The 21,479-nt window shown below is 42.0% G+C and overlaps 1 protein-coding gene across 2 annotated transcripts in view; it reads left to right on the top strand.

The window, feature by feature from the left end:
* The window catches only part of DSCAM (DS cell adhesion molecule), a 750,559-nt gene that overhangs the window by 517,781 nt on the left and 211,299 nt on the right, over positions 1-21,479 (top strand). For both annotated transcript variants that reach the window (XM_059392376.1, XM_059392375.1), the window contains exon 11: positions 5,405-5,578. In XM_059392376.1, coding sequence (XP_059248359.1) covers positions 5,405-5,578 — 174 coding nt within the window. The remainder of the gene's footprint in view (positions 1-5,404; positions 5,579-21,479) is intronic.

The following is a 21,479-nucleotide window of genomic DNA, read 5'->3' as shown; positions in this document are numbered from 1 at the left end:
AATGCTTTTTAAGATCCAAAATGCTTTGGCAAATGAAGAAGGAAAAGACAGAAAGTTGGGTAGATACATAGGCCAAACTTATGGATGGACTGTTCACCAAGAAAACACATAAAAATTGCCAATACATTTGTGAAAAAATGCTCAAAAACAAAGAAATATGCAAAAAATAGTTAAAATGTGCAAATTAAAATAATGAGATATATAATTTATTGATGAAGGTCAAAACAATCAATCACATACATGTGTGACGAAAAAATGAACCCTCAGCCAGCACTTATTGAAATGAAATTGATGTGTCCTTCAGTAAGCATGTTACTCATGCATTTCTACACTAAAAGTACGGATTTTCACTCCAAGCATTAACCTAGGAGATCACCTTCCACTCTGTTAGTGCCTTGATTAATAAATGGAGATATTCCTTGCAACATGGTCCTATCTTGTGGAATAAGAAAGAAAGTCAACTAATCATAAAATAATTATAACCAGAAATCTTAAAAAGCAATATTGTGGGCTCACTATGGTTTAAGATTACCTTATTACCTAGTTTCTCAGTGTATGGGTGATCTGTTGCTCTGTAACAAATTATCCCCAAATTAGTGGCTTGAAATAATGCACACTTATTCTCTCCTTATGTCTGGGTTTAGACATCTGGGTATGGCTTAGCTGAGTCATCTGGTACAAGGTCTCTCCCAGCATCGCCGTTAAGGTGTTGGTCAGGGATGCAGTCATGCCAAGGATCAACCCAAGAAGAGTCTCCTCCCAAGTTCACTCTTGCGTGTCAGGATTCAGGTCCTCACAGAGTGCTGGTTGGAGGACATACGTACAGGTACCTCTCCATAGGGTAGCTCACATTCCCCACAGTGAGACCGCTAGCTTCAGAGATGACTGAAAGAGGGTCTGTAGTCTTTTGTGATCATAGCTATGTGCAGTGTCTGCCACTCCAGTGGTTGCTCAGTAACTGTTTGTAAAAACAAAGCACATTTTTATATGAACTTATAAAATATTAAGAAGGGAAATTATGGGATTTGGGTCTTGAGAAAGAAGAGGACATTTATTTTTCAGAAAAAATTCTCAGATGCCGGATATGGGATTCTCAAGTTTGCACCATCATAGCAAGCTGGCAGATAGCTTTCATTAATTATTTTTCAAAACCAATCATTCACTTTCTGGCATGTTCATAATTCATCAAACATTTGTTAAAATCTTCCGTGAATTGTTTTAAAGGATCCATATTATACATGTTTCTAAATTTGTGTTTTCAACATTCTGACAACTTCTTTATTCCCAAAGAGTGAACAGATTTAGGGATAAGATTGGTTTCGTTCATTTTGTCTCACTTTGGAAAATAGTAGCTGATGCTGTGGAAAGTAATGTATTGCAGTAAATAATGTATTTATTTATTTGAGAGAGAGAGAGAGCATGAGCAGAGAGAGGGGTAAGGGAAAGAGAGAAGCTGGCTCCCCACTGAGCAGAAAGCCTGGATGCAGGGCTCAATCCCAGGACCCTGAGATCACGACCTGAGCCGAAGGCAGACACTTAACTGACTGAGCTACCCAGATGCCCCGATGTGTTGCAATTAGAAAAATACTATTATGTCTTTAAAACTTTTCATCCCTGTTTTTGAATTCTTCATGAATAAGATAAATTTAAAGTTTTCTACTTAAAATGTTATGTTATTTCATACATCAGATGCCTGACATAAAACGAATCCAAATGTGTATGCCCTCTGCCTTCCAAATTTATAATTATAGCCATTTACTTCTTCCATACCTTTAAACCAGATATCAGCCAGATGTGGGGCACAAGTCAAATCCTGCCCACAAGCAGTCTTTCTGAATAGATGTTATTGGGGCCCAATCAGGCAGCTTTATTTGTGTATTTTCTATGGCTACTCTTGTGGCAGAAGTATGTAGTTTTAACAGTGTGGCCTACAAAGCCTAGAATAGTTATTATTTGGCTCTTTATAAGAAAAGATTTCCTCCTGCTGTCTAAAAATATTGCGAATTTTTATCCAGGAGCATGTTGTCATGCTCCGTTTATTTTGGTCTTCATTAATTGCTGGCAAGAACTTTTGTAGTCCTTAGTGGGCCCGTCTCCCACATATCTTTTCAAATGAATTTCTAAACATTTCATGTTTAGAAATGTATTTTTTTAATTTTCATTTCCAATTGCTTGTAACTAATATATGTATAAATAAAATTAATTTTAAATTGTTTATATTGATATGCCATGACTTTGCTAAGCTCACTATGATTCTAGCAATTTTTTGGAAGTTCTTTTTGACTATATATGATTTCTTTATGAGTTTTCTATAGAAATCTTTTATCAGGTTAATTCATTCTGTTCCTAGTTTGCTATGAGATTTTTTCAGGATGTTGAATTCTGTAAAAAAAAAAAAAAAAATTGTATCTATTCAGTAGGTCATCTTGTGTTTTTATTTTGGTCTGTTGATATGAGTTACATTGATTAATTTCTGAATGTAAACCAAACTTGCCTTCTTGAAGTAAATCTCATTTGGCCATGATGCATTGTTTTGTGTATGTTGATATATCTGATTTGGTATTGTTTTATTAAGGATTTTTATGTCTGTGTTCATTAGGAATATTGGTCCTAGTTGTTGTTGTTGTTGTTGTTGTTTTATATGCTTTTCATCTGATTGTGGTATCAAGATGATGCTGGCCTTATAAAATCAGTTGTAAAGTGAGTTTGCGTTTTCTGTAAGTGTGTAAAATTGGTTTTATTTCTTCTTTAAGTATTAGGTAATATTGGCTACTGAAACTGGTGTTATTTGTGGAAGGTTTTTAAAGTATAAATTAATTTGTAGATATATGACTATTAACTTCATCCACTTTTTCCTGTTTGTGTCTTTCAAGAAATGTATCTATTTAATCTAGTTTTCAAATTCACTGGCACAAAGTTATTCCTGATATGCTGCTGTCATCCTTTCCATTCAAGCAAGGGCTGTAGCAGTGACCTCTCTCATTATGGTTATTTGTAAATTTTGTCCTCTCTTCTCACCAGTCCCTCTCGAGGCTTAGTTATGATATTGTTTGTTTTTTATTTTCCAAAGAAAAAAACTGGCTTTTCGTTTTATAAAATCAATAATCTCTATTGTTTTTCTGTTTTGTATTTTACTGATTTCAGTTGTCCTCTTTATCATTCTCTTCTTTCTCCTTACTTTGGGTTTTCCTTGCCCGTCTCAGAATAGCTTCTTAAAGTGGACAATTAGATAGATCTGTTCCCCCCTCCTTTTCTAATACCATAATTTAATTCTACAAACTTTTATCTATTGCTTTTAGCTGCACCTCACAAATTTTGTTGTGGTGTTTTATATCTTTGTTCAACTCCAAATATATGTATTTTTCTCATTACTCGGGTAATTTCTTCTTTGACTTATGAGTTATTGAGAAATGTGTTGTTTAATTTTCAAATATTTGGGTGTTTTTCCAGATGTATTTGTGTTACTGGTTTCAATTTTAGTTTGGCTGTGGAAAGAGAACATAACATGTATTATTTTTACCCCAGAACATCTATTGACATTTGCATTATGACTAACAATATCATCTATTTTGCTAAGTGTCAAAATAGATGCCCTCAAAACAGCATGTCTTCTGCTATTGTGGGATACAGAGTTCTGTAGATGTTGGTTAAATCAACTTGATTAATAATGGTATTCAAGTCTTCTGTACTTCAAGTCTTATTTCTTCTGCCTTTTCTTTTTTTTTCTTCTCTTTTTGGGACTCTAATTTTCAATGTTAGAAGATTTGGTATAGTTTCAGAACTCCAGGACAATCCATTTTGTATTTTTCACTCTTTTGCACTTTATCTTTGGGTGTTTTCCATTGACCTAGCTTCACATTCACTAATTTTTTCCTCTACTGTGTATAACCCAGTGATTAGCTTGTTTAAGGATTTCTTCATCTCTAATACTGTGTTTTTTGTTTTCATCATTTTTGTCTCTTTCATAGTTTAATAGTTTTAGGATTCTTTCTGAACACCCCACCTGTTTATGGATATTAATCATAATTACCATAAAAGCCCTGTCTGAGGAGCTCCATGTCAAATTCTGTTGATACATATCTCTCTGGTCCTTTTTTCTTGCTTTTTTGTGCGTGTCTCCGTATTTTACTCAAGTCGAGACCGTGGTGGGTCACACTTACTTCCAGTTCTTTATTTCCCATCTGCTTTCATGCCGAGGTCCTTGGCCGCCCACTCTGTGCCAAAGATGCAGCTCTTTATAGACCCACACATCCTTGCCAGACTTTTAACTCTCTGCAACTGAGTTTACCTACTCACCTGTGACCTTCTGAATTACTCAGAGAAGAGTGATTTGCAGATTAACAGCCTCTCTTTCTCGTTGTTAGAATGAAAGTGGCATTCATTTGTGTCTTCCTCCATCCTTAGCCGTCGGGGAACTCTATTTTTTTAAGTTCACGTTTTCATATGTCCTCTGTAGCGCTTCTGCTTGACAGAAACCACCTGTTGTAGGGATTCTGCTTGTCCTTCTTATTCAGTCTGAAGTGTCCCATTGATACAGTACAGATTTCCTTCATCCCTTTGGTGGGGCTGAGACACTTGGTGTAGAAATGAAGGAAGGGAAGGCACAGCCACAGTCCCTGTCGCTGTGGGCTGAGGGATGCCAATAGGTAAGTGATCAGTTTGGCGTAGAGACAAGAGGAGGAAGTATCTTCCTTCTCCATCCCCGGATATAAAGGCTGACGTTTCCTGCATGAGTAGTATGGCACATGTGCTCGGCTCCCACACAGGATCTGGGGCCACAGAGACCAGCAGGCCCTCTCTAGAGCATGTGCATGGCTCATGCTGTGGGCTTTCTCCAGACACATGCAATTGGTCCTCACCCTTGCACCCTCTCCCCAAATCCACAGACTCAGGCCGCAAAATAGAGAAGCTCTGTCAGCCCTTCAAAGCTTAAATCATACCCTCCTAGTCCCAAACAATGCCCCTCACACAGGGGGAAGCAATGTAGCAGGTTAATCCCTTGTTTACCCGTGTATGAATTCCCTGGGCACACAAGGCTTCTGTTTAGTCTCAGGAGAGACAACCACTGTGCTTGTTGCATGGGATGTCTTTGAATAATTTATCAGCTACTTAACACTCATCAAATTTGGGGTGGGTGTGTGTGTGTGTGTGTGTGTGTGTGTGTGTGTGTGTAGAAATGACCTGTAAGTTCTCTTCCTCTTTATCCCAGAGTTTGAATCAGTGTCATTTGAAGTAAGTGTGTTTCTCTCCAAACAGGGATGTCCACATTGGGGGGGGGGGGATGGTGGATCCCATGACTGCCCTCTGGATATAAATTCCCCTCCCTTCTCATGACTCGTCTGGGTGAACTTGAACTCACTGTGCATCACATTGCATCATTCTCCCTCCTTTCCTTCTCCTCCAGGTGCTGGGGTTCCCCAGTTCCAACCCATTGCCCTCAATGGCCGAATTCAGGTCCTGAGCAACGGGTCCTTGCTGATCAAGCACGTCGTGGAGGAGGACAGCGGCTACTACCTGTGCAAGGTCAGCAACGATGTGGGCGCGGACGTCAGCAAGTCCATGTACCTCACGGTCAAAAGTAAGGAAGAAGAATGCTTTGTTTTACCTAAATAGGTCTTTCTGTGCCTCAATTTTCCATTGTCTCCTATACTACTTGTTTAGAAACAAAACAAAACATTGGTTCACTCCAGCCGAGGTTTGAGGTTTTGCTCTCTTGGGAACACTACTGAAGATGAGGGCAGAAATCCAGCCAGACATAATAGCCTGACCATGTGACCCCATGTCTGGGGCCACATGTTCCTCCCCCTTTGGTTGCCATGGCCTTGGGTACAGGCTCTGGGCAGCCCAACAAGTGAATGGGCCTCTGACTTTAATACCCACACTCCTATTCTGTTGATTTTATTGCAGAAGAGCCTAATGCATGGTGTCATATGTGCTCTTATCAGGGTCTGTTTCCAAGCATTCTATCATTGGCAAACTGCCTTGGCCATGCGTTTCCTTTTAAAGATCCTTATGAAATCGAGCAACCGCAAACCTCATTACCAAAGACACACAACTATGAGATGGTCATATGTAACACCCTGCCTAGGGTCCATGTTGCTGACCCATTTTATAGGGAAAGCAACATATAATGAAATTATTTTTGTACTTTGGTAACTGAACCATCAAAGAAAGGACATTAAATGGGCCAACTTTCACTGTGTGCTGCTTTTTAACAAATGGTTGTGCATCTAATTTATAGCGAATGACTTACATCTTTGTCCATGTATATAATTTTCTGTTGGATAAATTGTGATTTCATCCTGACAAGGCTTTGATCAGCCTTTCCTTTCTTAAATTTTAATTGTATTATGGATAGACTGGAAAGGACCTCTACCATATCACTTATAAGGGGGATTGAATTTAAAAGTGAAACGGAGTAGTGTGTGTGTGTGTGTGTGTGTCTGTGTATGTGTGTAATATATTTAAGTTGGTTGCACAAAGACTGGTCTCTGTCCTATTTCAGTAAGAATTTATTCTAGTTAGTCTATTATTTCCAACATAATAATAAAAATATCAAGCTATTTATTTGATATAATTTTTAAAAAAATTTCTCTTTAATGTTCCAGAATTCATTTATTTGCTATACTTTTATATCATCAAAAAATTACAGTTCTGAAATAGGGTTGCTTTAAAATATGTTTTATAGATGTCCAGTATATAAATTTGTCTTCTAAATTTATACTATGGAGGAATTGATTTGCAAGAATCTGAAGACAAATGGTTAGAACATCTAAGTCCAAAGCTGGAATGGTAATTCAAAAATAATAATGGATGAGCTACTAAGGAAAACCAAGAGCTGAGGACCAATGTGAACCAACACTGATCCATCTTTCCTCAATAAAAGAAATATATTTTGTAATCTGGTTATATTTAGTCAAATATATTTGTTTTATAAATTTGGTTATATTTTGTAACTTTGATATATTTTAAAATCATAAAAATCTTCCCCTTCCATAAGTATGTATTTGTGCTCTAATAGATACAAGGATACAAGATATGGAGGATGTAAATACATCATCCATGGGCTTTACCCTCATGAATGAAAGAGCTTAGGTTTTGGAAGAGGAGATAACAAGGAAGAATGTAGAGCTTACTAATATTAATGCAAGATGGAGAATAATATAATATGTGTTACAGAATGGCATTTCAGAGAAGGATAGAACTGTCATTTGAGGGGATTAAGGAGAGCTTCATGGGGAAAAATATCTTTACAAGTGAGTAGAATTTTAAAAATGCAGAATCTGATTTTCCCCATATTTCTTCTGTCCACACCTGTGGTGCTGGTAGTGGAACTTGGCAGGGGAGGGGCACAAAGATGTCTCTCTGCCCTTAGTGAACATTCTTGCTGGTAGGATGATCAGGAATGAGTGTGTACAATTCCTGTCTAGTAGAATGCACTAGAAAAAAGTGCAGAACATGGAGGCACACAGACAAGGGTGTGATTTATATTTGTATATTGTATTATTATATATATTATTATATATATTTATATAAGATCAGCAACAAGAGAATGAGAACACATAGCATTTAAGTTCAGTCCTAGAGGATGCAGAGGATTTCAACAGGTACAGGCCCTGAGTGTAGACACAGGTGCATGAAGGAGAGGGAACTGAGAGGAGATAGGAAAAAAATTAAAATTCCCAAGGCAGGGCACTGGGTGGCACAGCTGGTGCGGCATCCGACTCTTGGTCTCAGTTCACATCTTGGTCTAAGGGTTGTAAGTTCAAGTGCTGTGTTGTGCTCCACACTGGGCATGGAGCCTACTTAAAAATGCATACATTCATATGTACATAAAAACGAAACTCCCAAGGCTGCCCATTTCCATATGGGATCTCTGTCTGAATGTTGTACCTCGTCCATGGAGGGGGTTAGACAGTGAAATGTTTAAAGTGAGCACACATCAAAGGGAAATGGTTCTTAGAGTTGGCCAGTTTCAGATTCTCTCAAACCATACCATCTATTAGCAGAGAGGCGCATTTATGTGACAGTTAATTTTACCAATTTTTAATAGCCCTTGGTGATTTTATAAATTAATTCAGCTTCAATGCCTGGTATTTTTAACTTTTTATAATCATAATATTTAAATTCTGAAAAGTAAAAAAAAAAAAAAAAAAAAACCTTAAGAAAGAGGTATCAAAGCACAGAGACAGGAGATATCCATTAAGTAGGTCTGTTTCTCAAATGACACTGTGAAAACAACAACAAACAAAGGGGTGAGCTGGATTTGTGTGTGTGTGTTTGAGAAGACTATTAAGTGAATTAAAACAAACGTGTGGAGGCAACACATGTAGCATTGGGAGGCCTGCTGCTTGGTGTACAGCTGGTTTACTAAGAAAACAGAAAGGATGTTGGAGCACAGAGCACAGCCAGCTGATTTTACGTCTCTCTGGGTGGGAACAGGATTATACCTGACACTGCAGAAAGGCAGGTTCTAGGCCCTTCTTATCTGAAACTACCAGGCTTTCATCAGGTGCATTCTTTACTGTTTCACTATTACTTCTATGGATGAGAGAAGGGGTGTGCTAAAATGTAGACACGCACCCACAAGCATATGTGCATCTACAGTGTGCATCCACCGGACCCAGATGCCTTCCAGGTAGAAGCAAGAAGAGGAAGAACATCATCCCATCATCCTTTGTTTTAATCTCTCTCTTTTTTTGAGAAAGAGAGAGAGTGAGCCAGCATGGGGCAGGGGGAGAGAGAGAATCAAACAGGCTCCATGCCCAGTGTGGGGCCCACCGCAAGGGCTGGGACCCTGAGATAATGACCTGAGCCAAAACCAAGAATCAGATGCTCAACCGACTGAGCCACTGAGGCATCCCTTCTTTTAATCTCTGAATATGGCCCTAAAAATGGCATGTACCTAAGTCATGTGCGTGCGCACGCGCGCGCACACACACACACACACACACACACAACATTCCATGCAGACACAGAAAAATAATCCCAAATGAACTAACTACCCTTTCAAACTGTAGCAGGACAGTAATAACATCCTAACAGAGACACAACTGGCCAACCCCTGAGAAAACCATGGTCTGGGATCACTAAAGAAGGGATGAAATTTTCTCCCCTTTTCCCCAAATGGTTGACTACAATCTTTCAGACTCTAAAGAATTTCTCAGTATTGTTGGAATTTATCACATAAAACTGGCAACAAGTCTACTTTGAGGTGGTAATCACTATTTTGACCCCCTTCAAGCAAGAGACACTAAATGAAAACCTTATAGGGGAAAAACAGGGAATCCTATGTTCTGGGCCAAAATTTGAGGACGAAAGTCCTCAAAGCCTGTGTGTGGTGGGCATGGAGGGGTGAAACATGGTGTAATCAGGGTGCTTGGGTGGCTCAGTGGGTTGGACCACTGCCTTCGGCTCAGGTCACGATCTCAGGGTCCTGGGATCGAGTCCTGTATCAGGCTCTCTGCTTGGCAGGGAGCCTGCTTCCTTCTCTCTCTCTGCCTGCCTCTCTGTCTACTTGTGATATCTCTCTCTCTCTCTGTCAAATAAATAAATAAACAAAAGCTTTAAAAAAAAAAAAAAAGGAAAGAACATGGTCTAATCAATAGGGACCCAGAAACCTCTGGGTTTGCACCCCCAAAGCAGTCTGGTTCTTCTGATTCTCCATTTCTCATGAGTGATCTTGGACAATTTGCTTTACTTCTCTGCGCCTGTAAAATAGGAAGAACCACCCCTTCCTCAGGGGGTTATTATGAAAATTAAATGGAATAACATCTGTGAAGATACAGCAAAACACAGAAAGTACTCTGCCTGCGTATGCCAGCATGCACAAATACAGGTGATCCTGTTTCAGAGAGAGAGAGAAAAAACATAGAGGCTGATGGTGCTGTGCACTGGCACATTTCCAGAAAGTCACTCTGAAGAAGAACATTAAAAGTTGGAGGGTAGGAAGAAGGAAGAGGAAAGATGACCTCCAAGAGCCAGAGGCAAGTATTTTCACTGTCTGTGTGACGTTGACCCCCAGGAGTAGTGTCTCTGGAAACTCTGATGGCCACTGTCTTTTCCCTAACTGCAGTTGTTGACGAATCATCAAAAAGTTGATTTCAAAAAGTTTGATTTGAAGTTTGTGCACAGTTGACTTCAAAAAGTTTGGAGATTTCAAACTGAAAAAAAATGTTTTGAAAGAAAGGAAATTACACTATTTAAATAAAAAATGTGAAGTACTCTCTCATTTCTAGAAGTCGTATAAAAACGTAAACGGCAAGTATTTCTGAATTTAAAAGGCGAGGACTTTATGCCTGCTTAAGCGATGTCAGGACATAAAGGGAGGTTCTCAGATGAGAAGTCTGGATTCCCAGGATGGCTGGTGCTGGGTTTTACACACATTTTACAGACCAGAACTCACTCTCTCTCCTGGGCATCCTGTCGAGGGCTCAGAGGGCATGTGGGGATCCGTACAGGCTGAGCTTCCTGCAATAGTTTGCACAGTGAACCTTGCCCCACCTCAACACACACACACATTTTTGAAATCAGAGGTGAGGAGGAGTCTGTGGGCAGAGATGAGGCAAAGCAGTCTGTGGGCAGAGATGAGGCAATCACGTGGGGGATGCACAGTTGGGGACAGCAATCAGTGCGATAGAAAGATAAGCAGAGCAAATCCTTTCAACTTTGTTGGTCTTACTGTTTCTGATTCTTCACTACCATCTCAATTATAGTTTGGTTTTTACCAAAACTCATCCCCGAATAGGGACTCAAAGCATCAGACGTTATTAAGGACTTTGCCAGAAAAGACAGAGGGACCAGGATCCTCTCTCTATTTGGCCTCTGGTGACAATGCCACAGACCTCACCCCAGGCCCACTGGGGACGGCAAAGCCTCTTCCCTCCACACCCAGACCATGTGAGGTCTGGGGCATCTTGTCTTTGTTGTAAGAAAAGAGCTGCCCCAAACACTGGGTCCCTCATGTTTCTCCCAGCTACCAAAATTGCACCCTCCTCCACAGCTTTCTGCCTGCAGGCAGGCACGCTCCCAGGAGTGCTGACTTCTGTATGGATCTGAGGCCTCAGTGCACAGTCTGCTCCTCTTCTGTCTCCGCATGCAGCGGAAAAAGAGCATCCCTTATCGAACAGGAGCAGGAGCTTCCCTGGAGAGCTGGTTACTCTCAGAATCCAGTGAACACCCCTCCCAGAGCTGACCCTCAGGCTCCAGGGGGCCTTGGCCCCCAGGCCTCCCTCCGCCAGGCTCATCCTGGACAGGTCCCTGGGTGCGGGGCCCACCTCTCTTGGCTGCCAGAATTTAGGTACATGGGCTTTGCTCTGCGTATACACCCACCAGCTCACGTCAGCTCTGGTCAGTCTTCAGAAGCTTGGCCATTCCTGGACAAACCTTGGTAATGGGGTGGGACCTCAGGCCACTCATTTCTGCCATTGCCAGGGAGATATTGGAGATGGCATTTATTAATCTACCCCTGCCTCTGAGAATCCTTTTCTACCCCTGGATATTCCACTCAATCTCCATGACTTCCTGTCTTTACACTCTGTCCCCAAGACACTCAGATCTTTGCCTTATAACTAGATTTCTATATAAAAATCTCCTCTAGTCCTGGCGATTGCTCTGTGAGATGCCTAGAAGGAAGGAGCATGGTCCCGAGTTGTCCCTCCATGAAGCTGTGATGGCCTTAATCAGTGCCACAGAATGCTCTCTGATCTCCTCACAGTCACTCTGACAGGACACCCTTTCCTTTAAGAACGAGATGAAGGCTTGTTTTGTCTGTTTTGTCCTCACAGAGGAAGGGGAAGGAGAGATTGAATATGGAGCATTACTAAACTACATTTTTTAAAAAAATGTCTTAAATTGCCAAGATAATGGAGTGGGTCTTAATCCATGCTGTTTTCCCCCAATATTTTAATTCAGGAGCTTCTAAATCAAGCTTTGACTTATGGGCTCTTGTAGGCTGTGGCTAATCCCAAGAGGGTTCTGGGATCCCTAGATATCATGTGCAAAAATATATGCTTTTTTCTAAGAGGAAACACTGTGACCTTCCTGATATCCTCAGAAGGATCCATGATACAAAGCATCAAGAACTACTGTTCTGGAAAGTCTCACCCTGGATGACCTTGGTGTGTCTTCCTAGCAGTCCCTCTCAGAGCACTGGACTGCGAGCAACCAGGCTCACGACGAGAGTTTATAGGGGCCTAAGGAGGAGCCAGCAACCACGAGTCACGAAAAAGACAGGGTCCCATTGAAAAGTAGGTTTGGGTATTGCACTGCCTTTGCTTCATGACCACACTTACCGTGGCCTGACGCCCTCCGTGATGCAAATGAATCAGAGTGAGTTAACTCTGGTTGTCAGTTAGGCTCCAGACACGCACTGCCTGGGCTCCACCCCTTCCCAGCTGCTTTACCCGGGACAAGAGACTCACCCTCTCACGGAGCCTTCCTAGACCAAAGAGAGCAAGCATACGTCTTTTGTAGGGTCCTTGTAAGACTGGCATGAGCCATCAGTGAAGCACTCGGCAAAATTCCTCACGTCTGGTTGAGGCAGAGTAATGGCGGCCACTTTTGTGGTTGATGTTAGTGCTATTGTCACAGTTATCACCCTCATTCCTGAATTCCAGTCTACTACTCCCCACCAATAAGACAAATTAGTGCTGAGATAGAATATCAGGTGTCCCTGATTCAAACACACCCAGTTGACACATTTTCATGACTTCAGCATCCACTGGCCCCCACTCCAACTTATTCCACACATACGCTCACACTCATATCCCTTGTCCTTTCCCCTCTGAAGTCCAAGTGCCAAACATATCTGCAGTTTCCATGGAGATGTCTAGCATTCCCATCTAGAGGATGGGAAGAAGCATGGGAGAGTAAGAATGGAAACTCGGGGGCTGTGGACAATGTCAGCTGGTAGAAGACCCTCTATGGGTGATGACTCCTTCCAGGTAGAGCATTTTATTTCCACCTAACACTTGGATTTCACTGCTAAAATGAGTCTGAAATTCTACCAGTGGAAGATTCTTTGGGGTCAATAAGGAATTTGTAAATTGGGAAGACGGACCAAGAGGCTATAATTTGTTGCCAACTCCGGTTTCAATCTCCCTGTATTGTCTCTCAGTGTTAATTGTTGTATTGTATGCCCCCAAATTCATATACTGAAATCCTGACCCCCAGTGTCTTAGGATGTAACCTTATTGGGAAATAGAGTCTTTGCAGATGAAATTAGTTTGGATGAGATTTTATTGGAATGAAGTGGCCTTTAATCTAGTATGACTGATATCCCTACATAAAGAGGAAATGTGGACACAGACGCAGACCGAATGTGGTAACGTGAGGACAAGCAGAGATAGGAGTGCTGCTGCCACATGCAAAAAGAAACTGGAAGGGGTCAGGAAGGACACTGCCCTAGAGTCTTCAGAGGGAGAACAACCCTCCAACACCTTGATTTCAGATTTTGGGCTTTCCAAACCCTGATAGAATAAATATATGTCATTTTTAAGCCACCCAGTTAGTGGTGCTTTGCTACAGCAGGCCTAGAACACTAAAGCACTCAGTGATAACAGAGATCTTCAGGAAGTCTTGTGTTTGAGGGGAGCTCACGCTCACTACACCTACTGCAGCAGGTGAATTCTAATCTGTCTAAGTCAGTGGATATGAATTCTAGTCTGAAGAACCCAGGAGCAGCCTATTCCCTTTGTAGGTAATTGATTTCAGGATGCGCATGAGACCCAGTTTTGGCCAATGAAAGGTAAGAAGAGATCTTCTGAAAAAGATTTCCTTTTTCTTAATAGGGAACTCTATAAGAGATGCTCATTTCTTTTCATTCTTGACCCTATCTGGAGGGGCGTCTTGATCCGTGGCAGCCATTTTGGTATTATCTTGAGGATAAAACCAATACACAGAGGAAGGTAGAGTCAAGAAAACTGGAAAAGTGGAGTTTTACCACTAACGTACTGTTTCTAGAATCTTCAACCTCCAAATTCATAGTTGAATAAGAAAACCAATTACTTGGTTGCCTTTCATCTAAACAATGTGGATCAGGGTTTTCTCATTTGCAGCTGGAGACATCCCAGTGAAATAGGTAAGAGAGAGTATCATCAACAATTCACGGGAATTAATTCAGCCTGAAATGAACATCTCTGAAGGAATAGGAGCCTTCTTTGGGTTGAGGAACTATTATAAGGATTCATAAAGTGTGATGCTTTAGGTTGGGGTAGGACAGGTCTGGGGAAGGAATGGCGTTTGAGGGTCAATGACAATGTGTAGGCCTGAGGAACACCTGGTGTCCCAAAGTCAGGAGGGCAGTGCCTGGTGGAAAGAGAATGGCTACTACAAATAGCACTTTTAAAAATGTTTCTTGGAATGGTTGGCACTCCTCAGAGGAAAAGAAAGTGTACTTTTCTCTTTTACTTATTTGCTTCTTCTTCCTCCTCCTCCTGTTTGGAGACTCCTTTCTACCCAGCAGCAGAAAAGTTATTTTTGCCTTGTAGGGGTGATCTCAGCTATTTCAGGGTTTCTCGGTTGATTTAAGATCCTCCCCCATGGGAGGCTGTGGGTGTTGGCATCAGTGTTCTGAGTCTTCAGTTAGCTGTCACCCCCCCCATGCGGTTACCCACTGAGATGCTTGCATTCCCATCTGGTCTCTGGTCATGGGGTCACTTCCTAGCTGCCTCCTTTGGTCCTCTGGCTGTCCTTTGTCATATCTGTCCACTTGTCCAGTCAGCAGTACCCACTGAGCTCCCACTAGCATACAGGACTGTCCTATATGCTGCGTACTGAGTGACAGAACTAGATTACTGTCATGGAGCTTACATTGCCATGGAGAAAATGGCAGGCATGTAGGTATACAACATAATGCGCAGCAGAGAACAAAATGAACGGAGGAATAAGGTGTGCCTATGCTTGGAGAGAGCATTCCAGGCAAATGGAATAGCAAGTGCAAAGGTTCCAGTAGAAACTGGTTACATTTGAGGATCCCCAAGGAGTCCATGTGCTTGGAATGCAAGGTACACACTGAGACCAAGAGAGCTAGGCAGGGGCTAGACCCATGGTCAGACTTTGAGCTTAATTTCAATGATGATGAGACACTACTGAAGGATTTTGAGCAGAGGAAAAGTATTAGAACAATGACAGCTTTAATTTATTATAAACACAAGTATTGTCTGATTCTGACACACTCAAATACCTCAGTTGCATCTGACTTAAATGGGAGGCTCACAGGGAGGCAAGAGAAGCTGCCAGCAGAGTGAGTGGTGGACCTGTTGCAGTCCCAGGAGACTGGAGGAAATGCATCTGCCCTGGGGCTCAGGGATTTGCCTGGATTCTGCTTCTCATGGCCTTTGTTTAGAAAGGCTGCCTAATAGAAACCCGGAAGGATCCCTCCAGCCCCCATGTTGAGCTGAGCCCATGGCTCCTTGATGGGACCCTCCTCAGGGACTATCTCTCCTGCTATGCTCCATCTCCACCTCCCACCACCACCCATGTCCCCAGTGTGCTAATCTCTGCAGTCCTTCTAGGAATGTGGTTTTATTTTTGGTTTACTGTGCTCGCCTAGCTTCCACTCAGCCTTCCCTAGCATAATAGTCCTAACTCAACAGTTGGAGAACCATGTGGGCATTCTGCTGTTACCGAGTGCCACATTCCAGAACTGGGGAAATAACCATGGGATAGATTTGAAAACTCACTAGATCTCCTGGAAACGGGTCCTAAGCCAATATGCCTTGATTGTCCCTGATTGATATGTCCCTGATTGATAGAAGCCCCTGACTAGAGGACCAGTTGGAGAACTATTCTTCAGTTCTCTAAGAATTTGAATTTGTGTCAATTCAGGGTGACCCTTCCTACACTTGATGGGTCCTTTTTCTCTGGCTGCTTTTAAGATTTTCATTCTCTTGGGATTTCAAAGTTTGTCACGTACCTATATGTTGTTTCCTTTGTGTTTATGTTGATGTGGTTTAAGGATTTGCTTTAAACCTGAGAAGGTTTCAGCCATTATTTCTTCACATAATTTTTTGTTGTTTTATTCTCTCTTGGATGCCATTCTAGGACGCATGTGTTAGTCCGCTTGGTATTGGCCCAGGACTAAGTTTTCTGATACTTAAATAATTTTTCTTCAGTCTTTTCCTTCTGTCATAACATTGCTTATTTAAAAAAAAAAAAAAAGATTTATTTGGGGGTGGAGGAGAGACAGAGGGAGAGGGAGCGAGAGAGAACCTTAAGCAGACTCTGTGCTGAGCCTGATGCAGGGCTTGATCTCATAACCCTGTGATCATGACTTGAGCTGAAACCAAGAGCTGGGTGCTTAACTGACTGTACCTTCTAGGCACCCCAGACTGCCCATTTTTAAATCTATTTTATCATTACTAACTCTTTCTCCAGCTCTCTCCAGTGTATATGAAGCCCATGAACTAAAGTTTTCATTTTAGTTAGTGTACTCTTCAGTTCTTGGACTTTATTTAGTTCCTTTTTAAATATAGATTCTGTTTCTTTGCTGAATTTCTAATTTATCTAATTTCAAAACCCAGACTCTTCAGAACTATTATGCAGGCCAATGAGAAGTTGTTAAGTATCCTGGGATTTTTTTAAAATTTATACTTTTATTGAGATATAATTCACATATCATGAAACTCGTGTTTTACAGTGTGCATTTGGTATGTGAATCGAGCCTCAATAAGGGTATATTTTTTTTTAAAAAATCCTGGCATAACAGGTGTTCAGAGTCTGGTATTTGAAACTGGACAATTTGGTTTCAAATCCCAGTTCTACTACTTCTTAGTTATGTTCCCCAAGTGTTCCAAGGCCCAGGTTCCTTATCTATAAGACGGAGATCATTGCGTGCACTATCCAGAGCTGTGGGCATTTGTTGATAGAATATTTTCCCTGTAGAGTGTCTACAGAATGAGTGAGGATGGACTCCTAATTAGTGGAAGCTATTTTGCTGATATCCTAAATGCTCGTGGATACTTGTGCATAGAGTTTTGCATTATTTTTAAAGATTTTATTTATTTATTTGATAGACAAGAGATCACAAGTGGGCAGAGAGGCAGGCAGAGAGAGAGGAGGAAGCAGGCTCTCTGCTGAGCAGAGAGCCTGATACGGGGCTTGATCCCAGGACCCTGGGATCATGACCTGAGCTGAAGGCAGAGGTTTTAACCCACTGAGCCACTCAGGTGCCCCGAGTTTTGCATTTTCTTAAAATAAAGATTTCTTTATTTTAAAGGGAGAGAGCACGAAATGGGAAAGGGGCAGAGAGAGAGTCTCAAGCAGACTCCACACTGAGCCGAAAGCCTGACATGGGCCTTGATCTCAGGACCCTGAGATCATGACCTGAGCTGAAACCGAGTCAGACACTTAACTGACTGCCACCCAGGCACCCTGAGCTTTGTTTGTTTTTTGTTGTTGTTGTTGTTGTTGTTTTTAATGTCCACACCCATGTCCCTTGGTTAAATAATCATATCTTAATAACCTGTGAAATGTGCGATAGTACCAGCCCTTCCTCTCTCTGACCCCTCCACTTCTAGCCCTTTCCCTTTGCCGTTACTTGAAATTGTCTGTGTTCTGCCCTTGTGTTTATCTTTCCATGGGGTAGGAACCCACATCTGTAAAATATTGAGGCCTCACAAGCAGAAACTTGGGACTGTCCTCCTTCCTCTCTAGGTATAGGTCCCTTAATGGAGACGCACAATTTTTTTTTTTTCTTTCCATTTGGGACCCAGACATATTTTACTATTTTTCCCAAACAGAATTTTGAAGTCTATATGCCATTTTGTATCTATATTTTGGCTTCCTTTGTTACCTGTATAGTAAAAGCCATTGCTTAGGTCTTTCATTCATTCAACAAACACTTGCTGAGTTCCTGCCGTGTGCCAGGGAGTCACTCGAGCATCCGAGCTGGACCCCCAAACCTCTTCCCTCCCACCTCCTTTCTGTCGATGCCCTGCAGCCAGACCTAATCAGCCACACTGGTAGTGGAACATGTTGGGTGTATTGTTGATATAAGGGAGAATGCACGCCATGGGGTGCCAGTGGGGTGTCTCCATAAGAAGGTGCTGGAAAAGATACATTATGTGGCTGGGTCTGTGTGAGGTGATTTGGGCAAAGGATCAGGGAAGCAGAGCTTGGCACTAGATTGGATGTTATCCAGAAAGGGGGCAATTCCTGGATCCGGCATTCTAATGAAGCTTTTCTATACGTGGGCACGGGTGGGCCCAGGCCAAAGCTTAGCAAAGATGCGGCAGCCTCTCACAGTAGGCAGAATAGTGGATATTTCGTCATGCTGTGGTTTATTTGGGCAATGTTCATGCTCTTGCCTGTGTTCAGACATGATGGGGCGGGTGTGTTTTATCTCGATCCATCTCAGCCACAGAGAGGTCTGGTCCGGTGCCGGCATTGTGTGAAATCGTTTACTCTCAGCAAGAGAACACAGAGGCCCACCTGGGAGCGTCCAGACAACCCCTGGACGTCAGGGGCTACTTTTTCTTCCTCGTTTCTCTGAATCATTCCTCCCACCTCAATGGTTTTAATCCAATTCATCTCAAAAAGGATGCAGAATATATTGGATAATTTTGTTTAGTCACACCTAAAGAAAGTCAGCTCCAGAATGTCCCCAAGGGTACAGGCCAGTTTTGTTGTTTGTTTGTTTGGTTTGTTTGTTGTTTTTGCAAGCTCAGCTGCAGCGAGCTTAGGAATCATCTGACCTTCCATGGACCTCGTGAACAGGTGCACAGACATAAACTTGTAGATGGTGAGGCTTGGAGATTTCCCTTGGATAATTTATTCTATGTAGAATATGATGTCTGGGCTGCGATGCTCACTTTTCTCTTGGGGACACCAGGTTTGACCCTCTGCAGGGACAATCCGAACTCCTCATGTTAGGACACATCCAAAGGCAACAACCTCAGAGAAGAGCTTGCTGGTGAACATTTGTGATGTCGTGGTAGGTCATGGCGGGATGCCCATGGCCACCAGGGCAGTGACCAGCCATCTGCTCTTTGCAGTTCCACTACAGCCGAAACAAGGAGCCAGGCTGGCTGTTGGCCTTCCAATATACTATTTCCCCACCTATTTAAACATATTTAAATCCCCACGTGCTTTAACATTTAATTCTATCACCTCAAGCTAGGTAGTCCCATGTGTACCTGCCCACTTATCTGCTGACTTTAAGGCCCATTATGGAGGAGGACAGCCCCTATACACATAGGCCAAAAAGAACCTCCTCTGATGATTTTTAGCTCATTCTGGGCCCAAGAGAAAAACTGTAATTGTCAGTGTTGTATATTATACACCAAAGGACCGTACATGATTTTATACACACAGCAGACACATTGGTCAACAACAGCTGTCTCAATAATCTTGTTCTCTCTAAAGAGAATGATATATGGAATGCATCTGATTCTAATTGTAGTCTTTTCTCTTAGGAAATGGAGAGAACCCTTAACTTAGGGGCCAGAGGCACGACTTCCTGTTGTCCTGACCTGATTCTCATCACTGGTCTGGTCGAATCTGGTCTTTACTGGGAAGTCTCAATCTTGTTTTCTGCTTATTACTTAGCTTCTGTATTTGCTCAGCATGGACTCTTAACTGAATAGGGAAGAAGTATGCATTCCAGGAAGAAGGCATAGCCAGTGCAAAGGCCCTAAGGCAGAAGAAAAACATAGTGTGTTCTTCAGTGATGCTGCTGGGAGAAACAGTAGAGTTCAAGGAAGAGGGGACAAAGTCCTTACAGAGCGACAAGGATGTGGCACTGCAGTACAGGTTAATGGTGCAGCCTCTTCTGTTTTTTTCTCGTAGTGGGTGTATCAGTATGTGTCAGCTTTTCCTTTAAAAAAAAATTAAAGTACACAACATATTTTGGTCGATTTTTTTTTTGTAGTTGATAACCTATCCTAATTGTCTTTCTACATAAATACACATAGTTCCTGTTTATTCTTTCTAATGGTGCATCAGGTTTCATTGTGTGGATTGGCTTATCTCTTACTGGACATTCAGCATGGAAATGATTTCGTGGGTTCACGTCCTTTGAGAATAGCCTATTCTGAGCCCTGGGTCATAGGTTCTTACCACTGCTTACAGTGTGAAACCTACAGGACAGAGGGAGCAGGAGAGCTGAGGCCGGACCACAGAAGACCCTGAGGGGGAAGTTTCAGAATACATGCCCCTTCTGCACATTTTGCATACTGTTGAGTTCTACTAGAGAACAATATTTTCCCCCAAAGATGCAACACAAATGCCCCATCTTCTGTGGCTCATTATAGATTTGATACTGAATGAGACCTCGCTGGGAAATGGAAACAGGTCAAATCAGAATGCCCCGCGGGCTCTGAGTCTGTAGCTATTTGTTCGGGATGGTAGAGAGGAGAGAAAGGCACTTTTAGGTAAAAAGTGATCAGCACCAAGGGGAGGGTGCACCCCCCTGTGAAGAGAATGAGGAGAAGGGGCATCCCCTGTCCTTCAATTGCATTAGTGAGTACACAGTGCCCTGCTTGTTGTCACTGTCCTCACACCATGCTGTCAGTAATGACTTGCCTTGGCCATGTTAGGGACGTGCATGACCACTAAGAAAATTAATGCTTCCTGAGTTGTCTTTGCATCCCCTTTGAGGGGAGGGATTAGTGTTTTTGCTCTCATACAGGATAGTCGCATCATGTTAGATGAAAGTATGACCTTGCTATTACCTTTATTTGCAGATGAAGTATGGTTTAAGGAAGTGTGTGGGTGCCATTGACAAGTGGTAGACTTTGATGATTGATGCTATGTGTCTGTTTGGCTGGGCCATGAGTAGAGATGTGGCTGTGAAGGTATTTCTTAAATGTGATTGTCATTGAAATTCATAGAGTTTGAGTAAAGCAGATTTCCTTCTATAGTGTGAATAGGCTCACCCAATCCATTGAAAACTTTTAGAGGAAAACAAAGAGTTTTCTGCAGGAAGAAGGAATTCTACCTCTAAGCTGCGTTTAGACTTGAGCCACAATGTTGACTCTCCCCTGGGCCTCCAGATTGCCCTGCAGATTCTAGTCCCCATGACTGCATGAGCCCATTCCTAACCTCAATCTGTCTATCCATGTATCTGTCCCATTGGTTCTGTTTCTCTGGAGGACCTGGACTGATACAGATTTTGGAGCAGGTGGTCTGGCTGCTCAGGAAGGATTATATTTCCACACACATGCTTTTCAGCACTTATAACCTAAACATCTCCCTCCACAAAATCATGCATTTTAACGCTCCATGGGAATTCCACATTGTTTACTAAGAGTTGGAACTGAGAATGTTCTCTCTATAAATACTCAGAGTCTGCTGCCTTTTAATTTGGGAATATCCAGTTTAAAAGCTCAAGTCAGAAATATCTATTGAATGCCTACTGTCTTTGTTCTCTTTGGCCACTATGATAAATTACCAAAAACTTAACTCAAGAGAAAAAAAAAAAAATACCCATTGATTATCTCAGGATTTGCAGGTTTAGAAATCTGGTGGGCTCAGCTATT

This window comes from Mustela nigripes, chromosome 2 (assembly GCF_022355385.1).
Source record: "Mustela nigripes isolate SB6536 chromosome 2, MUSNIG.SB6536, whole genome shotgun sequence".
NCBI lineage: Eukaryota > Metazoa > Chordata > Mammalia > Carnivora > Mustelidae > Mustela > Mustela nigripes.
The sequence above is the reverse complement of the archived record's forward strand: the minus strand, read 5'-3'. Positions and strand labels throughout refer to the sequence as shown.